Raw genomic sequence first — 21,255 nt, forward strand, 5'->3', positions numbered from 1 at the left:
CCGACCGAACCGGGCCTGTCACACTGAGTCCTCCTTCGAGAGACTCAGCTCCACTCTGCTCACGGAGCCTCGGACCTTTTCGTTCCTAAATCCCAGAACCGCATCTGACCGACAGGAATGAGAACCCGATACACTAGTTCAATTACTGGCTGCGATCCTTTTCTAATATATAAAATCTGAACTCAGAATGAGTCCAACGCACACGAGACTCATTGCCAACAGAACACAGTTCACCCCTAACTGGAATCTGTGTCAGATATGTAATGTATGCTGTTAACTCCAATATTAAACACAGACTCCATTCTAAGAAAAACTGTAAGAAATCCCTAATATCTTGCACAAAATTGGCATTCAGAAATAAAAAAAGAACCAGTTGCTGAAGGACTGGACTGCTGACTATCAGACATCAAAAACTTCTGCAGATGGTTGCTTGTGTTTCTGTCTCTGAGATCCACAACTGACTCTTATAAGTCCCTGTGATGCTTGGATGTGATGAGGAAACTGAGGAGATGATATGACGTGTGTCATTTCAGCGTTCACCACAACGTGAGCTGTAAGCCCATGAAGATCATATTGCCAGACGCTTGGTTTCCGTGCTGCCGCCAATTCCGCGTCTCGTCTCAGAAGACCCTCCCAGCCCCGGTCCCAGGACAGGAAGCGTGAAGATGAGACAGAGGACACAGACAAGAGGGACAAGGCGGTGCCACATGTTGCCTGCGGATGGCAGAAGCTGCCCATTGCCAGGGGCCTTGCTGATAATTGATAGGACGGCACTGTGGTTGGGAGACTTAATCTAATAGGGCATCATCATCATTAGCGTTATTGATAGGGCATCCGGGGAGGGTAGGGGTCTGTCCAGCAAGCCCGGGCACTGCTCTCCTTAACTCCCAGCGCTGATTTACACTTATAGATTAAACGTCATTTCACAAGAGCAAACAGTCACTGGCGAGGAGTAACACCACCCGCCCTCGTGGCAAAGACAGGACCATTCGTCACCGCAGATCCCCAGGGGGAGGGGGAGGGGGCGGGGGGTGGAACAGGCACACGGCAGTCATGCACGAAAGGCTGTGGGCGGAATTAAGGGGGCACACCGCCGTCGTACAGCACAGCGCCGCTGGCATGACGTTAGACACGCTGTCTCATTTCTCATGAAGCCTTTCTGTGTTTCTGTACTGGCCAGAGCCAACGCCCCCACTGGTACCACCTAACCAGCAAGCACCGAGTTGCACAACCATCTCAGAGCATTTGCGATACATGTTTTTATGGCTGTAGCGCATTAACGTGATTGGACTGATGACCATGGCTATGGATGCTGTGAAACTACTTGGTAGATGCAGAGACACAGTCAATATACATTTGCAGATGAATAATGAGGTTGTTAGTGTCTCTGGGAAAGAAGCTTTTATTTACAGCCTGTTTTCTCTTGTAATGCCACGGTAATAGAAATTATCATCGTCTCCGGTCTGACAGGCACAGAAATGCCTGCACCTAAATTTCATGACAGATAGCTTCCCTTAACAGCGGTGACGTGTAGTTCGAGGCTTATACCACCTTGCCTGCATCTGAAGAAACAAAGTGTTTTTTTTTTTAGTTTAAATTGGAGGTGAAACTGTGAATTCAGGCAAGGAATCTGGCCCCACAATTAGCCAGGGAGCAGTGAGCATGAATGTGTGTGCGTGCGTGTGTATACCTTACCTTATGGGGACACACTGTCCCCACAACGTCATGAATGGCAATTTTTCAACTCAATTTAATAAAAATCTGTGACTGCAATGAAAAAACTAAAAATGCAAAAACTCTTGTATTTTTTTTTTTGGTTACTTATGGTTATGGTTAGGGCTGGGTAGGGGCTAAGGTTGTCATAGTTAGTGTTAGCATTTTTTCCATAGAAAGGTGTGAGCGGTCCCCATGAGAATATGTTTAGCTGACTGTGTGACTGTGTTTGTGTGTGTTTGTGTGTGTGTGTGTGTGTGTGTGTGTCGGGGAGAGCGAGTAATGTGGTTTGCAGGGACGCCTAGTGCGGGTGCAAGGTTTACAAGGCAATGCCATGCGAGGCCGCCATGGACCCTCTGCCACTCCGAGTTGGCGGACACCCGGTGTGTGGATGAGAGTGCCCCCCCCCCCCCCCCCAGCCCTTACTCCTCTTCCGGAAACGCTGGAGACTGAGAATTGGAGATTTTGGAGTCACACAGTATCACCTCAGCCAACCTTCATGTAGGAGATGTAGCGGGGCATTCTGTAATCGATATTCATCGGGAACACCTGTAAAATACAGTCTATGGACACAGTGCTTGAACGTCTAAGTGTGAAAAAAATTGCTAGGCTCACAGGACAAAATCCTTTTCTTTACTTAGCAGATTCTTGTATCCAGTTTATCCAAAGTGACATACACCATGTGGACATAAGTATTGTGACACCTGGCCATTTCACCCACAGGAACTTTGATGACATCACATTCTGAAACCATAGGCATCAATTTGGACCCCCTTCTGCAGCTATAACAGCGGTCACTCTTCTGGGAAGGTTTTCCGCAGCATTCTGGAGTGTGTCTGTGGGAATCATTGCCCATTCATCCAGAAGAGCATCTGTGACGTCAGGCACTGATGTTGGACCTGAAGGCCTGGCTCACAATCTCCGCTCTAGGTCATCCCAAAGGTGTTCAGTGGGTTTGAGGTCAGGGATCTGTGTGGGCCAGTCAAGTTCTTCAATATCAGACTCACCCAACCATATCTTTTTGGACCTTGCTTTGTGCCCTGAGGCACAGTTATGCTGGAACAGAAAAGGACCTTCCCCAAACTGTTCCCACAAAGCTGGGAGCATACAGTTATTCAAAATGTCTTGGTATGCTGAAGCATTAAGAGTTCCCTACACTGGAACTAAGGGGTCTAGTCCAACCCCTGAAAAACCCCATACCATTATCCCTCCTCCACCAAACTTTACAGTTGGCACAGTGCAGTCAGGCAGGTAACGTTCTCCTGGCATATGCCAAAGCCAGACTCGTCCATCAGACTACCAGACAGAAGTGTGCTTCGTCACTCCAGAGAACACGTTTCCACTGCTCCAGGGTCCAGTGGCAGTATGATTTACACCACTCTGTCCAATGCTTGGCATTACGCTTGATGATGTGAAGCTTGCATGGAGCTGCGCAGCCATGGAAGCCCATTCCATGAAGCTCCTGGTGCACAGTGTTTGTGCTGGAGTTTATGCCAGAGAAGGTTTGGAACTCTGCAGTTAATGAGTCAACAGAGCGTTGGTGACTTTTACACACTATGCAACTCAGCACTTGGCAACCCTGCTCTGTTACTTTATGTGGTCTGTAGCTTCATGGCTGAGTTTGTTATTCCTAAACGCTTCCACTTTGCAATAATACCACTTACAGTTGACTGTGGAATATTTGGCAGGGAAGAAATTTCACAAATTGAATTATTGCAAAGGTGGCATCCTGAGACAGTACCACACTTGAATTCACTGAGTTCTTCAGAATGACCCATTCTTTCACAGATGTTTGTAAGACTGACTGCGTGGCTGGGTGCTTGATTTTATACACCTGTGGCAATGGGTCTGAATGAAACACCTGAATTCAGTGATTAAGAGGCAGGTCCCAATACGTTTGTGTGTAATGTATATTCGGAGAAAGCAGAGTCAGACATTCTGTAGAGAAGTTGGGGGTTAAGGGTCTTACTCAAGGACCAAATAGTGAAACTACCCAGCCATCCGTGGTATCTGAACCAGCAACCTTCCATTCACAGGCAGAATGAAAGCCTAACCCACTGAGACACCCACCCACTTAGTGACTCAACTGGCTTTAAGTTTTCTACATTTTCACAGCCATCACACAACATGCCTGTGTTTCCTCTATAAGGGAACATGAACTGATATCCCTGAACAAACAAACTGAACTTTTTACACCTTCTTAACACCTTTTTGAATTCCTCCCTCAGGTTTCACCTCACCCTGTGTCTTGTGCTCTCATTGGCTGCAGCTCGTCACTGCACTCATTGGCTGCAGCTCGTCACTGCACTCATTGCCTGCAGCTCGTCACTGCACTCATTGCCTGCAGCTCGTCACTGCACTCATTGCCTGCAGCTCGTCACTGCACTCATTGCCTGCAGCTCGTCACTGCACTCATTGCCAGTCTCAACACTTTTCACGCCTACAGGATTTGGAGATATTTAGTCTTCAAGATACCTGACGGGCATCTGTAAAACATCGGCGACTCCGTCGGGTCGTGTCTCTTAACAGTTCGCACGTAGCGATCGATTTGCCAGCGCCGATGGAACACGGGTTTGGCTCCAGTCTGGGGGTTTTGTCGGCAATCTCCAAAAACTGTTGGCACGCAGAAAATCGGGGCTAAAATCACGTAGTGTGGACTTAGCATTACGGTAACTACCACAAGAAACAAAAAACAGAGAGGCGTACAAATTAAACACAATCCGCTGTTTCATCAGTTCGAGAACCAAGGTCATGAAGCTAATTAATCTCTGCCTTGCTGTCAACATCTGCTCTGTAGCCTCGTTTCCCAGCAGACGACTCCAGGGAATAACGAACAGCTTTTCCATCAAAGATTTCTCTGTTCTTCAGCGTCTCTTTGTCATCCCGGCTCAGCGCCCACCAGCCTCCAAAGCGCAACCCTCCCCACATTGGGTCAGAACACGCAAACAATAGTCTCAGCCCCTCGACTCTTCAAAGTGTCAGCGTGTGCCAGGGCCTAAGAGCATTTTAACTAATCCCTCAGCCCCCAGACACCTCTGCATCCTTCCCCAGTACAGCTGCAAGGGACAGACAATGTGAAAGACTCAGATAATAGACACAGGAGGACCGCCCTGAAAATCAGGCCTTCTGATGTCACCGAAGAGTCAATACTTCAAGGACCTTCAAGCCCACTCTCCAGAATAACCCGTGGAGCTCCGGCGACAGACTAAAAGCAGAGATTCCCGCCAAGGGAACTGAACTTCGACAACATGCATAAGAGCGTTCTCTCATTAAGAATTCCATCTGCGGCAGCCTCCGCCCAAGCACACCGAAATTGCATTTGTTTGGCATATTTGTGAAGAAAGAAATGTGACTATTGTGCCATATTCAGGTTTTCATACTCAATTCAACTCTACAGCAACAAATCTATTTTAATAGCTTCTGCCATATCCACTCCCCATCTCTCCTGTCGGCTCACTTCTTTTTAAAAATCTACACCCACCACTTCAAGTATTCTGTGAACATCAGCAGGAACACATTTTTCTTCAAAAAAAAGTTTGCTTAAGAGTCATTACCTGGAACAAGGATGGCCTTCCAGTCCACAATAAATAAAGACGATGGGATTAAGGGGAGCAGGAGATGACGGTAAAACCCCCCTGGATGAAAGATAATAACCTGCAGGCTGTTCGTTATTTGTCGTAAATTTGGTGACGTTAAACTAATCAGGAAAATAAAAGCCAAGCGTTTCACTTGACAGTTAAGTGATATGTATAGATAAGAGGGCTTGCTTCCCGCAGCCAATTCTGGCTACCTAGCTCATAGCTCACACATGCCTCTCCATCTCAGATGAAGGATGGCCAAACACGGAAATGCTAAGCTAACGCTAAAAGATGCCAGAGGACTCGACGCGTCGAGGTTTCCGTCTGTTACCGGAAAGCAGCTGTTCCTATTAGGCACAACAGTCATGCGACCTGACATGACTTAACTGAACAGCAACGGCAAATGTAGGAAATATGTAGAAACCTTTTATCAAATGTAGTTTAGAGTAGATCATTAAGTAAAATTCAGTGATCTGTCCATCCATCAATTGTCCAACTGCCTATAAGAGAGCAAAGGTAAGAAGAGTAACTGCAAGCCTTGGACTGCAGGGGTAAACCTGGAACCTGCACACAGAAATGACAGGAGCGGGAAATTAACACCTGGAAGTATTAGGCAATAGTGCCACCCACAGAGGCGCTGTTAAATGACTACACTGTATTAATAAATTTACAGTACTGTCAGGGAGGGAGGGGGGCTCACGGTGTGAACCTAGGGGTGTCAGCGAAGCTGCGCAAGCATTTTTCCCACGTAACAGAGGGTCTGATGTGTTTTCTCTTACTGGGAAAATCCCCATGGCAGCACCAGTATGCTGTTCAAGGCTCCATACATGAGTGTTTGGGTAGAGAAGCCAGTGCCGTCACATATCTCTGGCTCGGGGAGTTAGCATGGCTGGAGAACTGCAACCAAAGTGCTGCAGCACCTCCCAGAATAACGAACAGCTAGGCTAAAATCGCTAGCATGCTGTCACCGCTAAAAAAAAATCGCTAGACCCACAGAAAACTAATGCTAGTTTAGGGAAGGAAAACCAGCTAAGGTTTATATCTAGGACCCCAAATGTAACCAGGGCCTGGAAGCATGGAGTCCCCTTAGTTTGGGCTAAACATGCCACTATGGGCCAAGGTCTTAAGGGGGGAGACATGCAGACTCGCTGGAATGTAGTTGTAGGTGTCGCAGCATAACACACAGCTCCTACACTGCATTATATCATGCACAGTGCGAGGAAATATTACAGCATCTACACAGCAAAGAATCTGTCAATCAGAAGGAAAAATTACGTGTAATGGGCCCCAATTCACCTGGTCCTTCGATTTTCTCACTAAAATGCATGCATATCAAAGGGAATGAATTATCCCCCATGATGTCTCCTGTGGGCGACCTATTGTCTCAGATGTGACAGCAAAACATACAATCCTGCACAATATATTGAGCATTTCTCAAACCCACCTCAGCTGCCTGAATGATGCTTAAAATCCATCAATAAAATTATACCACTACAGCCGCCACAAGACTCTTTTTTTATTCCTATGAGATGCTGAGAGCTGAACTCTCTGGGGGAGCCGAACTAGACTTAACAGCAAAAAAAAATTCTTGACCTGGACCCAAACCACTCTTTAAAAAAAAGTATTACAGTCATTTTCAAAACAAATCAATTTCCCATCTGAGCTACAGTTTTATTTAGTGATGCAGGGTAAAGGCAGCAGGCAGGAAATTTGAGTGGGAAAGAAGTTTGTTCAAGAAATGCACTCAAGTTCCGCTCACATACTACAGATCAGTGTTTCCCAGCCCGAGTCCTCAATGACTCACAGACGGTCCAACGGGAACCAGCATCCTAGAAATAGCAAGTGGACCAGATTGGGAAACACTAATATAGATATTTAAATGACATCTTTGGGGCTTGGCACCAGGGGGATGTAAACATACACATACAAACACATTACAGTCAAATGCAATGCAAAAACCACACAGTGGACTTTCTGGACGCCACCCCAAGATGGTTAAAGACAACTAGAAAACTTTCTCCAGCCCACCAACACGGATGGATTGTTACACAAATCCAGTTGCTATCCAAAAGACTCATTTAAAGGTCTAATTAAATACCTACTAATCACGGTCCCTGCAGCCCGCAGTGACTCCAGCACGGACAGAGACTTCCGGAAAATCAGGCTCCCGCCCAGTTCAGGGTGTTCCCTTCTGACAGATCCTGGATATAAAAAACCTGATTTACATAATCATCTGCACACACTGTGAAAAACATGCTGGTGAGACAAAAATAGGGACCAACACCCCTGCTTGGTAGCCCAGAGGTACTGCACTTGCCTTCCGGGTGGGTCATCAGTCATGTCACCCCAAAAGCATCTCTGGATGGATTGCAGCTAACCTTCCAGCCTCTCTGGTTTCTGATCACCATTGGGGAGGTGGCATACCTTCTAAGCTGAAGAGTCCCTCAAAGTGTTCCTTCCACTACGAAACGGGTGCCTCAGCAAGTCCAACCAGCCCTGTTGTGGCTTTGAAGAATCTGCAAAATATCTTTGGGGACACCCAATAATATCTCCCTGTGGCCTCTGCAAACTTCTGCCAACTTTTGCTTTCCCACTGTCCAAGGAAACCCCCATGCAAGCATTGCCCTTAAGCAAATGTACGGGGGAGTGAGGGGAGAAGCGGGGGGGGGGGGGGGGGGTCGGGGCACCTGCTCGTTTTCCCCAAACTATTTAAAGTGTGTGAGCTTTAAAGGTGTCCGCTTTTTAACCTTTGAGCACCTGCCCCTCAGAGTCTCTGCACAACCCTACGCTCAAGACCTCCACCTTCAGCCTGACAGCTTCTCTCTAGTGTCCCCCAGCAGGTCCTAAGGTCACTGCTCCAAGCACAAAATGCCTAAATGCCCCAACTCTCTGCAGCTGCTTCCTCACGTTCAGTGCAGAAATACTGGCAGTACGTCGCCATTGGAGGGAAGCTTGCAACTTGATAAAGACTTTTTCTTGCTTCTTAGCAAGTATACTTCATTAAGTTTACGCAAAGAGGCCATCAGATGGCAGAAAAAGACACTCTGTCAGTGAAAGAAACATCCGCTGGGGTCACCAATCAGACCCGGAGGTACCTGCTGACGTGAGAACATTCATCCGGATGATATTTCGCATATATTGATTGCTGCCAGCCGAGAAACAAATAAGGGTCGAGAGCTTAACATTTCCCCCCCCAGCCCCCAAGATAGACCACCCTAAGACATAAAAATCTGAGTTTTTCTCTCTGGACTTTGGAGTTGCAGAGGCAATGCTCGAATACACTTTTATTTGGCAGATGCATTTCTCCAAAGTGAGAGTCCCTGGAGCTGTTCTGAGGGCAGAGATACAACCAATCAGATTATAGAGGAGGCAGGACCAACCAATCAGATGTCTTGGTCCCAACTCATCTACAATCTGATTGGCCATCTCTCAGAACCAATCATTTTTCTTTCTTTTTTGCAAGTAAAATTCCCACGAGCATTATTATGAGGCAGTCTGGGTCTAGGCTGCGGACAGACCGGGTCGGGGGTGAGGAGCCGTTAATTCTGCATGAGGGGGGGGGGACAGCATGTGTGAGCAGCTATCAGAGGCCTCAGGGTAGCGACAGCTGGTGGCTCCTCAGGACGGTCCGGGGCCCGAGCTCCACGTGCGCGTACTTACAGGGAAGACGGTCCGGGGCCCCGAGCTCCACGCGTGCGCGTACTTACAGGGAAGACGGTCCGGGGCCCGAGCTCCACGTGCGCATACTCACAGGGAAGACGGTCCGGGGCCCGAGCTCCACGTGCGCGTACTCACAGTGAAGACGGTCGGGGCCCGAGCTCCACGGGCGCGTACTTACAGTGAAGACGGTCCGGGGCCCGAGCTCCACGTGCGCGTTCTTACAGGGAAGACGGTCCGGGGCCCGAGCTCCACGTGCGCGTTCTTACAGGGAAGACGGTCCGGGGCCCGAGCTCCACGTGCGCGTTCTTACAGGGAAGACGGTCCGGGGACCGAGCTCCACGTGCGCGTACTTACAGGGAAGACGGTCCGGGGACCGGGCTCCACGTGCGCGTACTTACAGGGAAGCGCCCACAAATGGTTCTCCTCAGCAGCACGGCCACAACAAACCACAACATTCCCACAATTCCATGACATACTTTAGTTAAATTATATATAAAAGAAGAAAGAGTAATGAGTGAGAGAAGCAGATATAAGTGCAGCAAGCAGTGTGTGTTTGATGACGGGGAGCGGACCACAGGCCTGGCTTTTTATTGGTACTCTTGAACACACAGGTAACATTTCTTAGATCAGGAGAGACTGTCCTGACTGCAGTACCTGCCCCCCCCCAGCAGGCGGACGCACAGCAGGAATGTAAAGACTTCATATGCAAAACAACACCCATGTTGAAACGGCTCCCTTTCTATGAATGTGGCTGAACTCGGACTGTAGTTCACTGACACAGGAAACGACCCCCCCCCATCCTATAAAAGCTTTTGGAACACCTCCCACCTTTCTTAATGAGGACTCTTCACTTAGAAAATGCTCTTCCGCCCTAAGTGGAGTTCTTTGCTGATTTCACGAGCAGAAAAGCAGCCATTCTCAGCAGCTGACAGTAGGGAGGGACAGACAGACAGCGTACCCTCACAGCTGAGACTCAGTCAAGTCAGAATCAAAGCGAAACTAAATGTTTCTCTTCAACACGAACCAAACCCATAACGACTTTTATTCTTGAATAATATGAATAATGAACTCCGTTCGACGTGCACGCACCCCCATTAAAACCCTGTGGCATCTTTAACCTGGGGGGGTGGGATGGGGTCGGGGGTCATGCCTGCAGACAGTCGCCCATATCGCCTTCAGGACAACTGACACATCAGCTGTCAATCTCTCACCCCGAATGAGTAGCAGGGGTGTGAGACCGTGCCGGACCGGACCGAACTGGGGCTGTCATGAGGACAAGTAGCAGCAGATCTGTGCAAACACTGCATTACAGCCATGTGCTTGAACCAGTTAGCTATAAGCACAAATAAATGATCCCAATTTGTCTTGGATGTTCAAGTAAGGGCAGCTTTCATAATCAGGATACAGTCAATACCCCCCTTTCCCAGAGCATGCATTTCAATACAGACACTGAGCTCTGAAAACAGAATCTCTGCTGTTGACCAGGGAACACAACTGTTGAATAAATATTTTTTAGGTTTGTTAAATTGCAAAAATAAGATGGGTTTCTTTCCTTTCCCTTATTTTTTTTTACAAAACCGTAGGCATTTATGGCACAGGCAAACCAAACAGCCTAACATAAGTTTAAAAATAGCATCTTAAACATGTGTTGGAACGGCGAGCAGGATGGAGCGGAGGAGGCCTTATTTCCAGTCAAACTGCCGCGCGTCACGCCACGATGACGGCTCAGTCTGAGACCCGGGCACGCGGGTCAGCTCAGTCCCGCTCAGTCTGTGGAGAAAGACCTGCCCATTCCAGAACTGCTCCTCAAGCAAGCAGAGCAGGAATGGGGGGGGGGGTGGAGGGTGATGGAGCAGCCTGTCGTTCCAGGTGACTGCTGGCGGGTGATGGGCCAAGCCAGCATGCCCACGTCCTCCATCCCTGCACCGGCCGGCCCTCAGAGGATCTGCTCTGAACTGGATGCGGAGATATCCAGCAGCCTCCAGGCCGCGTACGGGTTCAGCTCCTCCTGATCGCGGCACAGCGCCCACACGTACATCATACGCAGGACCTTCTCCTGTGGGGAAGCGAGGCTACAGTCAGTCTGCAACTCCACCAGCTGCACGCCCCCTAGTGGCCGGAACTGCAGCCTCCAACAGACAGGGTGCAGCGTCTCTTATTAAATCACCAAACAGCCCCATAAAACCTGCATTGACTGGCAAACTGTAAAAATGCAATCTACATGAGTAGCTGCCAAGCCTGCAAATATAACCTAACGTCAGGGAAGATGGGATGTCGCTATGGAAACGAGAAATAACAGAGTGGAAAACAGGGCCTCTGTAACTAACAGCTCTGACTGTGTAGACTGCTGCAGTCTGACCGTGCTGCGGGCCCCACCCAGAGCAAAGGGAGCCTCAGTCCTCCTCCACCCAGCCCCCCCGTTCTCAGAGGTACCGTCAAAGCCTGCCCATGGTAGATTTAAGACGGGGTGGGAAAATAGGTTTTTTTTTTACATGTGACCTGATAGCTGTCAGATCAGGAGAGTCTCTTGGCTGACCGGGTTTGATCTGCAAGTCCACGAAGCAGGTCAGCAGAGCCATATATCAGACCTGCAGGAGATCCCCCCCCCCCCCCCCCCAAGCTGCAAACAGCCCAGCCCCCTTAATGACAAGCTAAGAACAATATGGAAGCCCTGAACCCAAAAGGGCAACGGGAAAAGCCCCCCACGGCTACATAAATCACTAGACCAGTTTCACATCCTTATTTTGATGAGCTCATATGATCTGGTCACCAGGAGCTTAGGGAGAAGTGGCACTTAATCAAAGCAGCACTTGCCCTGCGCTTGACCCCACCCCCTGGCCCCGCCCCCTTGACCCCGCCCCCTGACCCCACCCCCCACAGCTGACTCACCGGGTCCCCCTCCACCACGTCTCCCTTGGTGTTGCGGATCACCATGACCAGCTGGGCCTGGAAGGTGATGATCAGCACGGGACCCTGTTCCATCATCTTCCCCAGGGCAAGCTGGGGAGAGAGAAGGGGGGCAGGGGGCAGGCTGTCACAGACCCTTTGCGGCATGGAACCAGCTATGTAAGGGAGACCCTGTCTGGAACATTCTAAAAATCGACAGCCTCTTGTTTTTAAAAGCACAGTCGTCCTCACAGAAAAGGTGACAAGTTCATAGTTTATTTCAAGCTGAAAATCCAGACACTTAACTTGTATGATGGATGTTTTTATGAAAGGAAGGAGAAGCCAAATGGTAAAAAATAGCAGTTTAAGATAAAGGACTCAGAACGTTCCAGTGTAACCAGGAACAATGTGACAGGAAGGGACTGTCACAAATCGAGGAACGAGAACGAAGTCGCCCCGTCTCTACAAGGCAGAAGGAGCACACTCACATCGACGTTGTCAATGTCCAGGATCTTAGAGTGGAACTGCAGACCCATCGTCCTGGCCTGCTGGATGGGATGCGCTAGTTGGCTGTACGTCTGTGGGTTCGAGAGACAGATCTGCTTAAACGGAAGCACAGCCTCCTCACAAGGGAAACATGCAGCTGACATCTTACTACAGCAGATTCACTTCGCAAATACATCAAAGAACCGATCCCAAGGTCTGTCATCACCCAAGTAGGCACTTTCAGGCAAGCAGAGGCAAGCATAAGAGTGTGGGGACAACAGCGTAGACAACCTAAGGAGAGTACTTACAGCTTCATAGCACCAGTCCTTCAGGACGTCCAGATCTCCACGAACCATGGCCTGCAACAATAAGAGGTTCAACCGAAAGTCATTTCCAACAACGGTCTTGTGGTCAAGCTGCTCACAGGGTGCTTTTCCACTGCACCTGGTACTGTACTTTGGTACGGTTCCCCCTGTACTTCTCCTTTTCCATTGACTTCCAGTGGAGTAACAGTACCAAAAGTACCAAGCCAGCTGGGGCACTACTTTGGTAATTAGTGGTGGGACTTGAAATGCGTTCATTGTCAACTGGTTATGAATACCGCCCTGCCTCTGATGCACAATGCAACTGCGGTCTTGAAAAGTTTGTAAACGGAGCAAAAATAAAAGTAATAATGAATGTGTGGACAAAGTAAGATTCAAGCTTTAAATGCGAGATACGAGATCAGGCAGGATGACCCCCTGCGCTATAGTGTCCATCCAGAATGAAAAGTAAGAAAAAGCCTGATCTTAAGTCTAGCTGACTAGCGATGTAAGAACTGCAAGTGCATAACATGTGATGTTGGTCTTAATATCACACGTTGGCCACTATAATGTACCACAACCATTTTTCGAATACAGTACCAAACTCCTGCCTCGCGCTGTGATATTCCGCACCGGTGCCCGTTTTGACGACAGTGGAAAACCAACACATCAAAGGACCAAAAGTATGGTACCTGGTGCGGTGGAAAAGCCCCCAAAGACAGCACAGAGGAGCAGTGCTCACCTCTAGGATGTTGGGAATGATGTCCTGTTCACACTGCTTCAGGAAAGAGTCTTTGTCAAAGTTGGGGTCTACCTTCAGGATCTCAGTCAGCACTTCAGACATCTCCGTCTTGGAGAACAGCCCACCTGCCCGACAAAGTACAGCGACTTTTAGCACTCGAGGGAGACGGAGGCGAGGCAAGTGGCTGATGGGGGGGGGAGGGGATGGCTAAAGTAAGCGAGGGAGAGTGAGGTGTGTTTACCAATGAGATCGGTGACTTTATCCGTGACGGCACGCGAGGCGCGGATAAAGCTGTTGTCACTCTCATCATATTTCATCTTCATTTCAAAGAACCCTGGCAGGGAGACACGTGGGGGAGGGAGGCGGTGAATATGACCCCCCCCCCTCAAAGGCTCCCCACCACGTTGGGAGCCCGAAGCACATGGAAAACCTGACAGCCCACTAGAAAACTAGAGATTTATGGGTCACAGGTTTGAAGGCATTACGCCCCCCTCCCTCGCCAAACGCAGACTCGGGATATCACAATGGACGTAAGCGGGGGCCCGGAACACGCCACACCCTGCGCTCGTCATGGAGACCTCGTCAGCTTCAGTCTTAACGAGGTTTTAACATGGCGAGGGGCTACACACCAACACAGTATCAACAGCTTCAGAGCAATGCTGTCTGCTGCCCGTGCAATTTCTACCTCAGACAGTGTTCATGAACGTTAGGGTGTCAGGTGACATATACATAGGGACAGGCAGATACTTGTGGATTCGTATCGTCAGGTCGCGTTTGCTTTACCGAGGTCTGTCTGCAAATGCAGAAAAGATGGCCGATCAACTAAAAAAAATAGGTATTAAATCCATATATGCAAGTCCACAAAGCAAGTGGGTGCATCCAGGCCTTCACAGCTTCACAGTTTGCTGCCCGTCAGTCCAGAAGCCCTGCTGTCCATCAACACCCATTGGTAAGAACATTTAAAGCCCTTTCATATTTTTATTTGGAATAGGCGCCACCTGCTGGCTGAAAAGTGGCATCACGTTACTAAAATATGAAATTTAGAACTAACATCCATACACAGGGATGCACATAACTGGCATGCAAGTACACATTTGCAGAATACAGAGATACATGTGGCATATTATTTTACGTTCCTTCGCATGGTTATCAAGTCACTGTGCATTCTACCCGGCATACTGTGATTGAAGAACACATCAGCCGTATATAAAAGGTTCAAATGCATAGTAATTTCCTGTCATAACAGCAGGAAATAAATGCGCATCTGTACTATGACAAGAAATTGTCGTGTGCATCACTTAATGCAGCAAATGCGTACCTGAGGACCAGAATACCATTGTGGATCATTACGATTAAATACAGGGAATATTAGCTTAATACCAGCCACATTACAGTACCACTGCAATTAGGGTATGTTTAACACCTTCACATGAGCTCTCCCACAAGGCATTAAGGCAGGAAGAGAGTCAGGAGTCACACGTCAGGAAGGAGGCGTGAGACATAATGTTCTTACTGTTGAAAACCACATTGTTCTCTTTGAAGTCCTTCCACTGCTGGTACCACTTTGAGTCTTTGTGTAGAACCACACCCATGGCTTCCCTGCGACGGAGAGAGTCAGCAATTCAGCCCTCGGCCGCTCGGGGAGGGGGGGGGGGGGTGGGGGGGGGCAGGTGGGGGGAAATCACAGGATGCTCTAGGCGCACAATTAAATCTAAGACCGCGGGCAGAGTCTCCCACCATTACTGTCATCCATAACCTCACCCCCACGTTCCAGTGTTTAATTCAAAAGCGCAGAAGATCAGGGTGCAGAAGACCAACCAGCACGGAGGAAACATACTCATTAGCTTCAAAGACCTTGGACACCGCCCCCCCCGCTTTGGAGGAGAAGTCCGTCCTCTTCCTTAACTGGGGGGGGGGGCGGTAGGGGCCGCTCTGTCCCATGTCGATCTCCTTCTTGACCGTCTCCATGCCCTGCACACAAACACACCGAAGGAAATGAAGCATCAACAGATAAATAAGATCAGAGGGCGCCGTGCATCTCTGCGTGTTAGGACGTTGTGCTCGAAGCGAGTGGTCACATGGGAAGACCGCGCGGCCACATGGGCAAACCGCGCGGCCACCAGACTCACTACACCTCTGGGCCCCTGAGCAAGGCCCTCGACCTCAAGTGCTCAAGGAACTAGCCAGCCCTGCCATCTCACCTGTATGCTGCTTTGGATGAAGGCATCTTCTAAATAACTGTTCATGTGAATGTAATACCACTCCTGACCACTAGAGGTCCTCCCATCTCACTTTCTTCAAAATTTTGATGTTTGATGTAATTTGTACCGTAGCACATTTACATAACAGATTTTATATCACCTAAACTCAAATTCAAATATAACTAACTAATGAAACCTTAGACTGGTTATTCAAAGCCTATGAACAAGAAAATAAGCAGGTCTGATTAATCAAGGAGAAAATTAAACCATTTAGCAATCTGATCAAATTAGGACATTTCAGATTACACTAACATCCACTTTTCTCACTGAATCAAAACTTAACAGTAATAACTACTTTAGCTCTTAATTTTGATGGTTTGACTGGGATTTTAAGTTGTTAGTCATTAAGAGAATGCAGAGTCACCGCACCATCTCACATCCAGAAGTCTTGCTCACATTCTTCTGCTAAATCCCCTTAAATTACAAAAGTGCATCAACTTAAACCGCACATCAGCAAGTGCGAGCCAAAAATGCCCACAGAACCGTAATGTAAAAAAAAAGAACAAAAGCAGCCATTACCAATGCCCAGTACAATAATGACGACTGCAGACATCTCCACCACATCGGCGCACGGCCCAAAAATGACAAGCAGCCGCTGGAACGAACTCCGGCCTTCTGAGGTTCTCGCAGCTCGTGAGTAATTCACAGGAGCGCCAAGGGACCCGCTTTCGCGGCCTCAGAACCACGGCTAATCTGACACGGGAATAAGGATCCCATGAAGCTTCGCCCGACTGCGGAGCGCACCTGAGAGATAACCTTGAAGGCCCCGGTCTTGCCCAGCTTCTCCCCACTCTTGGACACGGTCTCCGCCGAGCGCTTGGCCGTCTTGGCGGCCTCCTCCATGCCCTCCATGACCTTCTTACCCAGGTCTGTACGGCTCACCTCCTCCAGGCCCTGCGGGGAAACGTCACACACTTTCACGTCCAGCGCCAATTTAAATGGATGAAACAAGCACAAGATGGCGCTGTGGGGCCTGTGCCCGCCGGGCGGGCCGCACCTCTTTCATAGTCTCTGACAGGGATCCCAGCTTCTGCTTCAGTACCTCAGATGTCTTCACAGTTTCAGATTCAATCGTTTTCTGAGGAGGATAGAGGAACGAGAGTTTGGTCAAGTTGCTTTTAGAGAACTCTTCAGAATCTCTCTGAACCAATCAGATTGTAGAAGAAGTGGGTTCAAGCAACTACAGGAAGTGGAACCAAGACATCCGACTGGTTGGTCCCACCTCCACTAGTTGCCTGGACCCACCTCCTCTACAATCTGATTGGTTATCTCTCTGAAACAATCGATTTTCATTGTGCCCTCAGAACATTTTTGTGTAAGACAAAAACTCCCGTGAGCTGTCACTTCATTGGCATACAGCTGTTAGCAATTCCAGCATGACATTAGTATAACAGGTAACCTCAGTACATTTCAAGCAGCTCTCCTACATGATTCTGATGCAAAAATACAACATATGCGAACTTTGGACTGAGTCCAGCCTGTTTACGTGGGTGGCCCAGTCACTAGGAACACCAACCCAATGCCTGCTAACAGAGGTATGTCCCAGTAACCCTTTTTTAGACAGTACTTTTCCCTTGCTACCTTTCATTTTGGAGGGGGGGGGGGTCTTTTGGATAATCTCTCTAAACCTTTCCCCACACACACCGGTACACCACAGACGCCCCTGTCAGGTGACGAAACTGCCTACACCACAGACGCCCCTGTCAGGTGACGAAGCTGCCTACACCACAGACGCCCCTGTCAGGTGGCGAAGCTGCCTACACCACAGACGCCCCTGTCAGGTGATGAAGCTGCCTACACCACAGACGCCCCTGTCAGGTGACGAAGCTGCCTACACCACAGACACCCCTGTCAGGTGACGAAGCTGCCTACACCACAGACGCCCCTGTCAGGTGACGAAGCTGCCTACACCACAGACGCCCCTGTCAGGTGATGAAGCTGCCTACATCACAGCTCAGTGATGCACACAAAGCCCGCTACCATGAGGTCTGCGGTGGGATGGAGCCCCCACCAGTCTGGGAACACAATAGTTATCTCATGGCTTCAATAAAAGCCCCCCTGATGGCATAAAGCCAACACCCTACCGCAGACCTTTCCATGACCCAACACGCATTCCGTTTTCTTGTGTCCGCCTCCTCTGGTGGCCTTTTCGCTGACCGTACCTTTTGTCAAACCTCTCTCCAAATAAGGGTCCTCTCCTTCCTCCCATCTGTCATATGCTTCCGTTCACACCGGAGAAAATCTTTCACAGGCACCACAAAACTTCACATTCAGCTAAACCTTTACGGCAGGGTGATTTCTGGTCTACATGCCAGATTGCTGCTGGAGCAGTTTCAACTTGACCAGGAAGTTGCATGTCTAAATTTCTAGGATGCTACCATGAGTGCAATGCTTGACCTAAATAAATTTTGGAGCTATAAGGCTGAATGTGTGGGAGAAATACAAATATCCAGGCCACGCAGATATAACAGTCACATTCTGACCCTACGCATCCAGCGACAAACTTTTTGTGTTTACAAAGCTGAAAAGCCAATTGAGAAAATACAGTTAAATACTTTGCTTTAGTTCTTTAATGATAAATCTGGCAGTTATCCTTAAACCTGCAATCTTCTGGCCACAAAGAACTTCCACATGGATGCGCCACAGCCAGCATAAGACCAGAAGATCCACACGTACGTATTTCCTCCTGGCCTGCTTGAGTGCGTCCGACTCCTCCAACCTCTTGGCTTCTTCCCGAAACTTCCGAATGTTTTCCTTCATTTCCTTGTTCTTGCCGAGCTCCTGCTTTATGTTGTCCAGGATTTCCCCCAGGAAGCCCTTGCGGCCGCCACCCCCACCGGATGCATATCGCACCTTAGGTAGGACAGGAACATTGGGAAAGTTCTGGTCAAGGAGTTTTCAGAGAACGGTACTCTTATAATTGCTAACAGGAATCCGATTACCTGGGGAAGGGCTTTGTGTGATCCGCATATCCTGTATGTGTGAGCTGTTCCAAATGTGGACACATACAGACGTGTGGTCAGGAACAGGCAGCTCCTCCGGATGCCGCGCTAGAGAAACACGGAGAACCAGGAGAGTCAACAGAACCGAACCAGAACCACAAGAGAATCAGAAGAGTCAGTGTTTGCAATCTTATGATTCCACACAGTACCTACGGTTCCTAAGAGGCAATAGACAACTAGAATAAATTTACAAAAATGGCCAATATATACTGTGCCAAGAACTTGACTTATAGCTGATATGCCTAATAAAGAATCAAGCCGATTCTGAAAATAAGATTTACCCAACTACTGTTTTACACAGCTAATGTTCAAAGCAAATCTTGAACTGATATATATGACCATGAACAACAGCAGAACTCTGGATTTTACAGGTGGTTATGGGTGAATTGATGCAACTGACCAACACAGAGAATAAAGCATGCCTTTGAAAAGAAATAAAACTGCGAACAAAATCAGCTTAATATTTAGTTGTAAAATGATAAACAGAAAGTGCTTCTTAAGGCACAAACTTTGACTCTAAAAAAGATTCAAAGAACTTTATTAATCCCAATGGGAAATTGCTTTGTCTTGGTTATACAGTTGCTCTGATTAATTTACTGGGAAGAAAGGAAAAAAAAAAGAAAATAGTTTAGGAAAAAGTATTAGAATGGAAAAATAGATATAAAAATTAAGAAAAATACCAATAAATAGAAGTAAAATATAATAAAATTAAATTAAATATAGCACACATGTTAAGTAATGCACTAGAAATGCCGTGTAGATAAGGAGAAATATTGCACAAATGTAATAGTCAGATATTGCACTTGGAACATTAGTTGAGAACAGTAGTGTTGTAAAATATTATGCCAAATATATTAAGTATTAATCCATTAATCACATTAATACACATTAATCCAGAATAAATACAAGTCCCACTAATATTTAGATATAAAAAGGGAAAACAACGCTGACATTCAGGTGAGATTAATAAATACAAACGACAGAATAATACCTTACTTAATATATTTGGCATTTATCTCCGAAACACAAATGACAAACTGAACGAGATATACAGACGAAAAATATATACATATCTAATTACGCGTTCACCTAGATTAGGGCATTAAAATACGACTCGCGGACACAACACGCAGGGCAAAACCAAAATGAGTAAAGTTTATATAATAAGAAAATCAAAATGCTACAACGGTACGGTAGGAACTACTCAATCGCCTTCCATTCCTCTTTTAATCGTATTGTAAGATATTTGAGAAAGAATCGGAAGTAAGCATTAAATTCAAACGGAAATGTTACTTTAAAAAGCACGATTATGCCAGAACAGTTAAAATCATGATCCGATTTTGCGACCTCTGGTACACAGGCCCAGTATAACACACCAGCGTGCTCCCAACATCATCTCAGCCAACCTCTAAACGCAGGCAAACGCATCTGGCCGCAAGAACCGCCTGGACACCTGCAAATGTCCATTGCAGAAACAAACCGCAACACCTCCAGCGACAGCAGCAGCAGCACTGCAAGCGGAAACACCGACGGAATAAGCCGTCAATGAGCGCTGTCCACCGGCATCTCACCTGGTAACACTGACACAAGGAGGCCGCCATCTTCGCTATCACACCCGTGACCTTTTTCTGTACCCGAGCCTCTGACGGCGCAAAAAAGGCGGAGCAACGTCACAGGCCACGCCCCTTTACGACGAAACGCCCTCTTCTGTGTCTGCGTGTGCGCACGTGACATGTGGGGGAGCGGGCGGCGCTTCGCTGCGGAAGCCCTTTATAGGCAGATTATATTCAGCATGAGGGCAGAGTGACTCTTTGACAACTTCATAACGTGTTTGTAGAACGGAAATTAAAACAATATCACATTGGGAACCTCCTGTTTAATTAAAACAGCACTGTGCACCGGGACCCAAGGAAACAATATTTCGTTCCTTTAGGTTGCACAGTGTGCTGATTTGTAGGAATGCAAATAAACCTTTAAATCTTGAAAATGATTTACGTTAATGGTATGTAATATAGCAGCTTTTATATACAGCATAATTGAGAAAATTTGCACACACGATATAACCATCAAATCTGTTTCCTTAATGGGGCAATGTAGACGGACGTGTGTCAGAGTAAAGTGGATTCCCTAATGATACCCTTTAAAATCAATGACCTTTGCCTCATAAAATCAATGTGGCACTTAACGTTTTGAAACGCCTAGCGGTCATTTAAAGTTTGTATGAAAGAGTCAGAAGACTGAATGAAAGCGTAACATTTATTTCAGCCCAGTTAGAAGTTTCTGTGCTGTTGTGTGATCCAGCTTGCATGATCCAGAAGGCAGTGGGAGACTCAGGCTGTTTGGAGAGCATGGGTGAAAGAATAAGAAGGACAGCTACTGCTTGACATGTCCCCCCAACATGTGTAGAGTGGTATGCTATGTTTGGTGCAATAGTTCCTGATTAAGATTGTTCAGCTCATGTTTTGTGGACTACATAGGAACACCTAGAGAGTACGTTATTCATCTACTCACATGCACAGGAAACTGCATCTCATAGCGCGGCACCGTATCTCATTTCCTTCCCTGGAAGGGCACCCATAAGAAAGATTTTTCTCTCCATTATAAGGGCACTTCATACCGGCACCC

General features: G+C 47.7%; 1 protein-coding gene across 1 annotated transcript; it reads right to left on the minus strand.

Annotated features, from left to right (window-relative positions):
* Window positions 1-9,501: 9,501 nt before the first annotated feature.
* Window positions 9,502-20,294, minus strand: timm44 (translocase of inner mitochondrial membrane 44 homolog (yeast)). The gene is made up of 13 exons (XM_023844147.2): window positions 20,202-20,294; window positions 18,571-18,678; window positions 18,305-18,481; window positions 16,626-16,706; window positions 16,373-16,522; window positions 15,205-15,338; window positions 14,881-14,966; window positions 13,609-13,701; window positions 13,368-13,492; window positions 12,632-12,682; window positions 12,326-12,415; window positions 11,841-11,951; window positions 9,502-11,007 (listed from the first exon to the last, which is right to left on the minus strand). Exons 1-13 carry the CDS (start codon window positions 20,229-20,231, stop codon window positions 10,888-10,890), a joined length of 1,356 nt encoding a protein of 451 aa, XP_023699915.2. The 5' UTR covers window positions 20,232-20,294; the 3' UTR covers window positions 9,502-10,887.
* Between the last annotated feature and the right edge of the window lie 961 nt (window positions 20,295-21,255).

The sequence above is a fragment of the Paramormyrops kingsleyae genome, chromosome 15, assembly GCF_048594095.1.
Source record: "Paramormyrops kingsleyae isolate MSU_618 chromosome 15, PKINGS_0.4, whole genome shotgun sequence".
Taxonomy (NCBI): domain Eukaryota; kingdom Metazoa; phylum Chordata; class Actinopteri; order Osteoglossiformes; family Mormyridae; genus Paramormyrops; species Paramormyrops kingsleyae.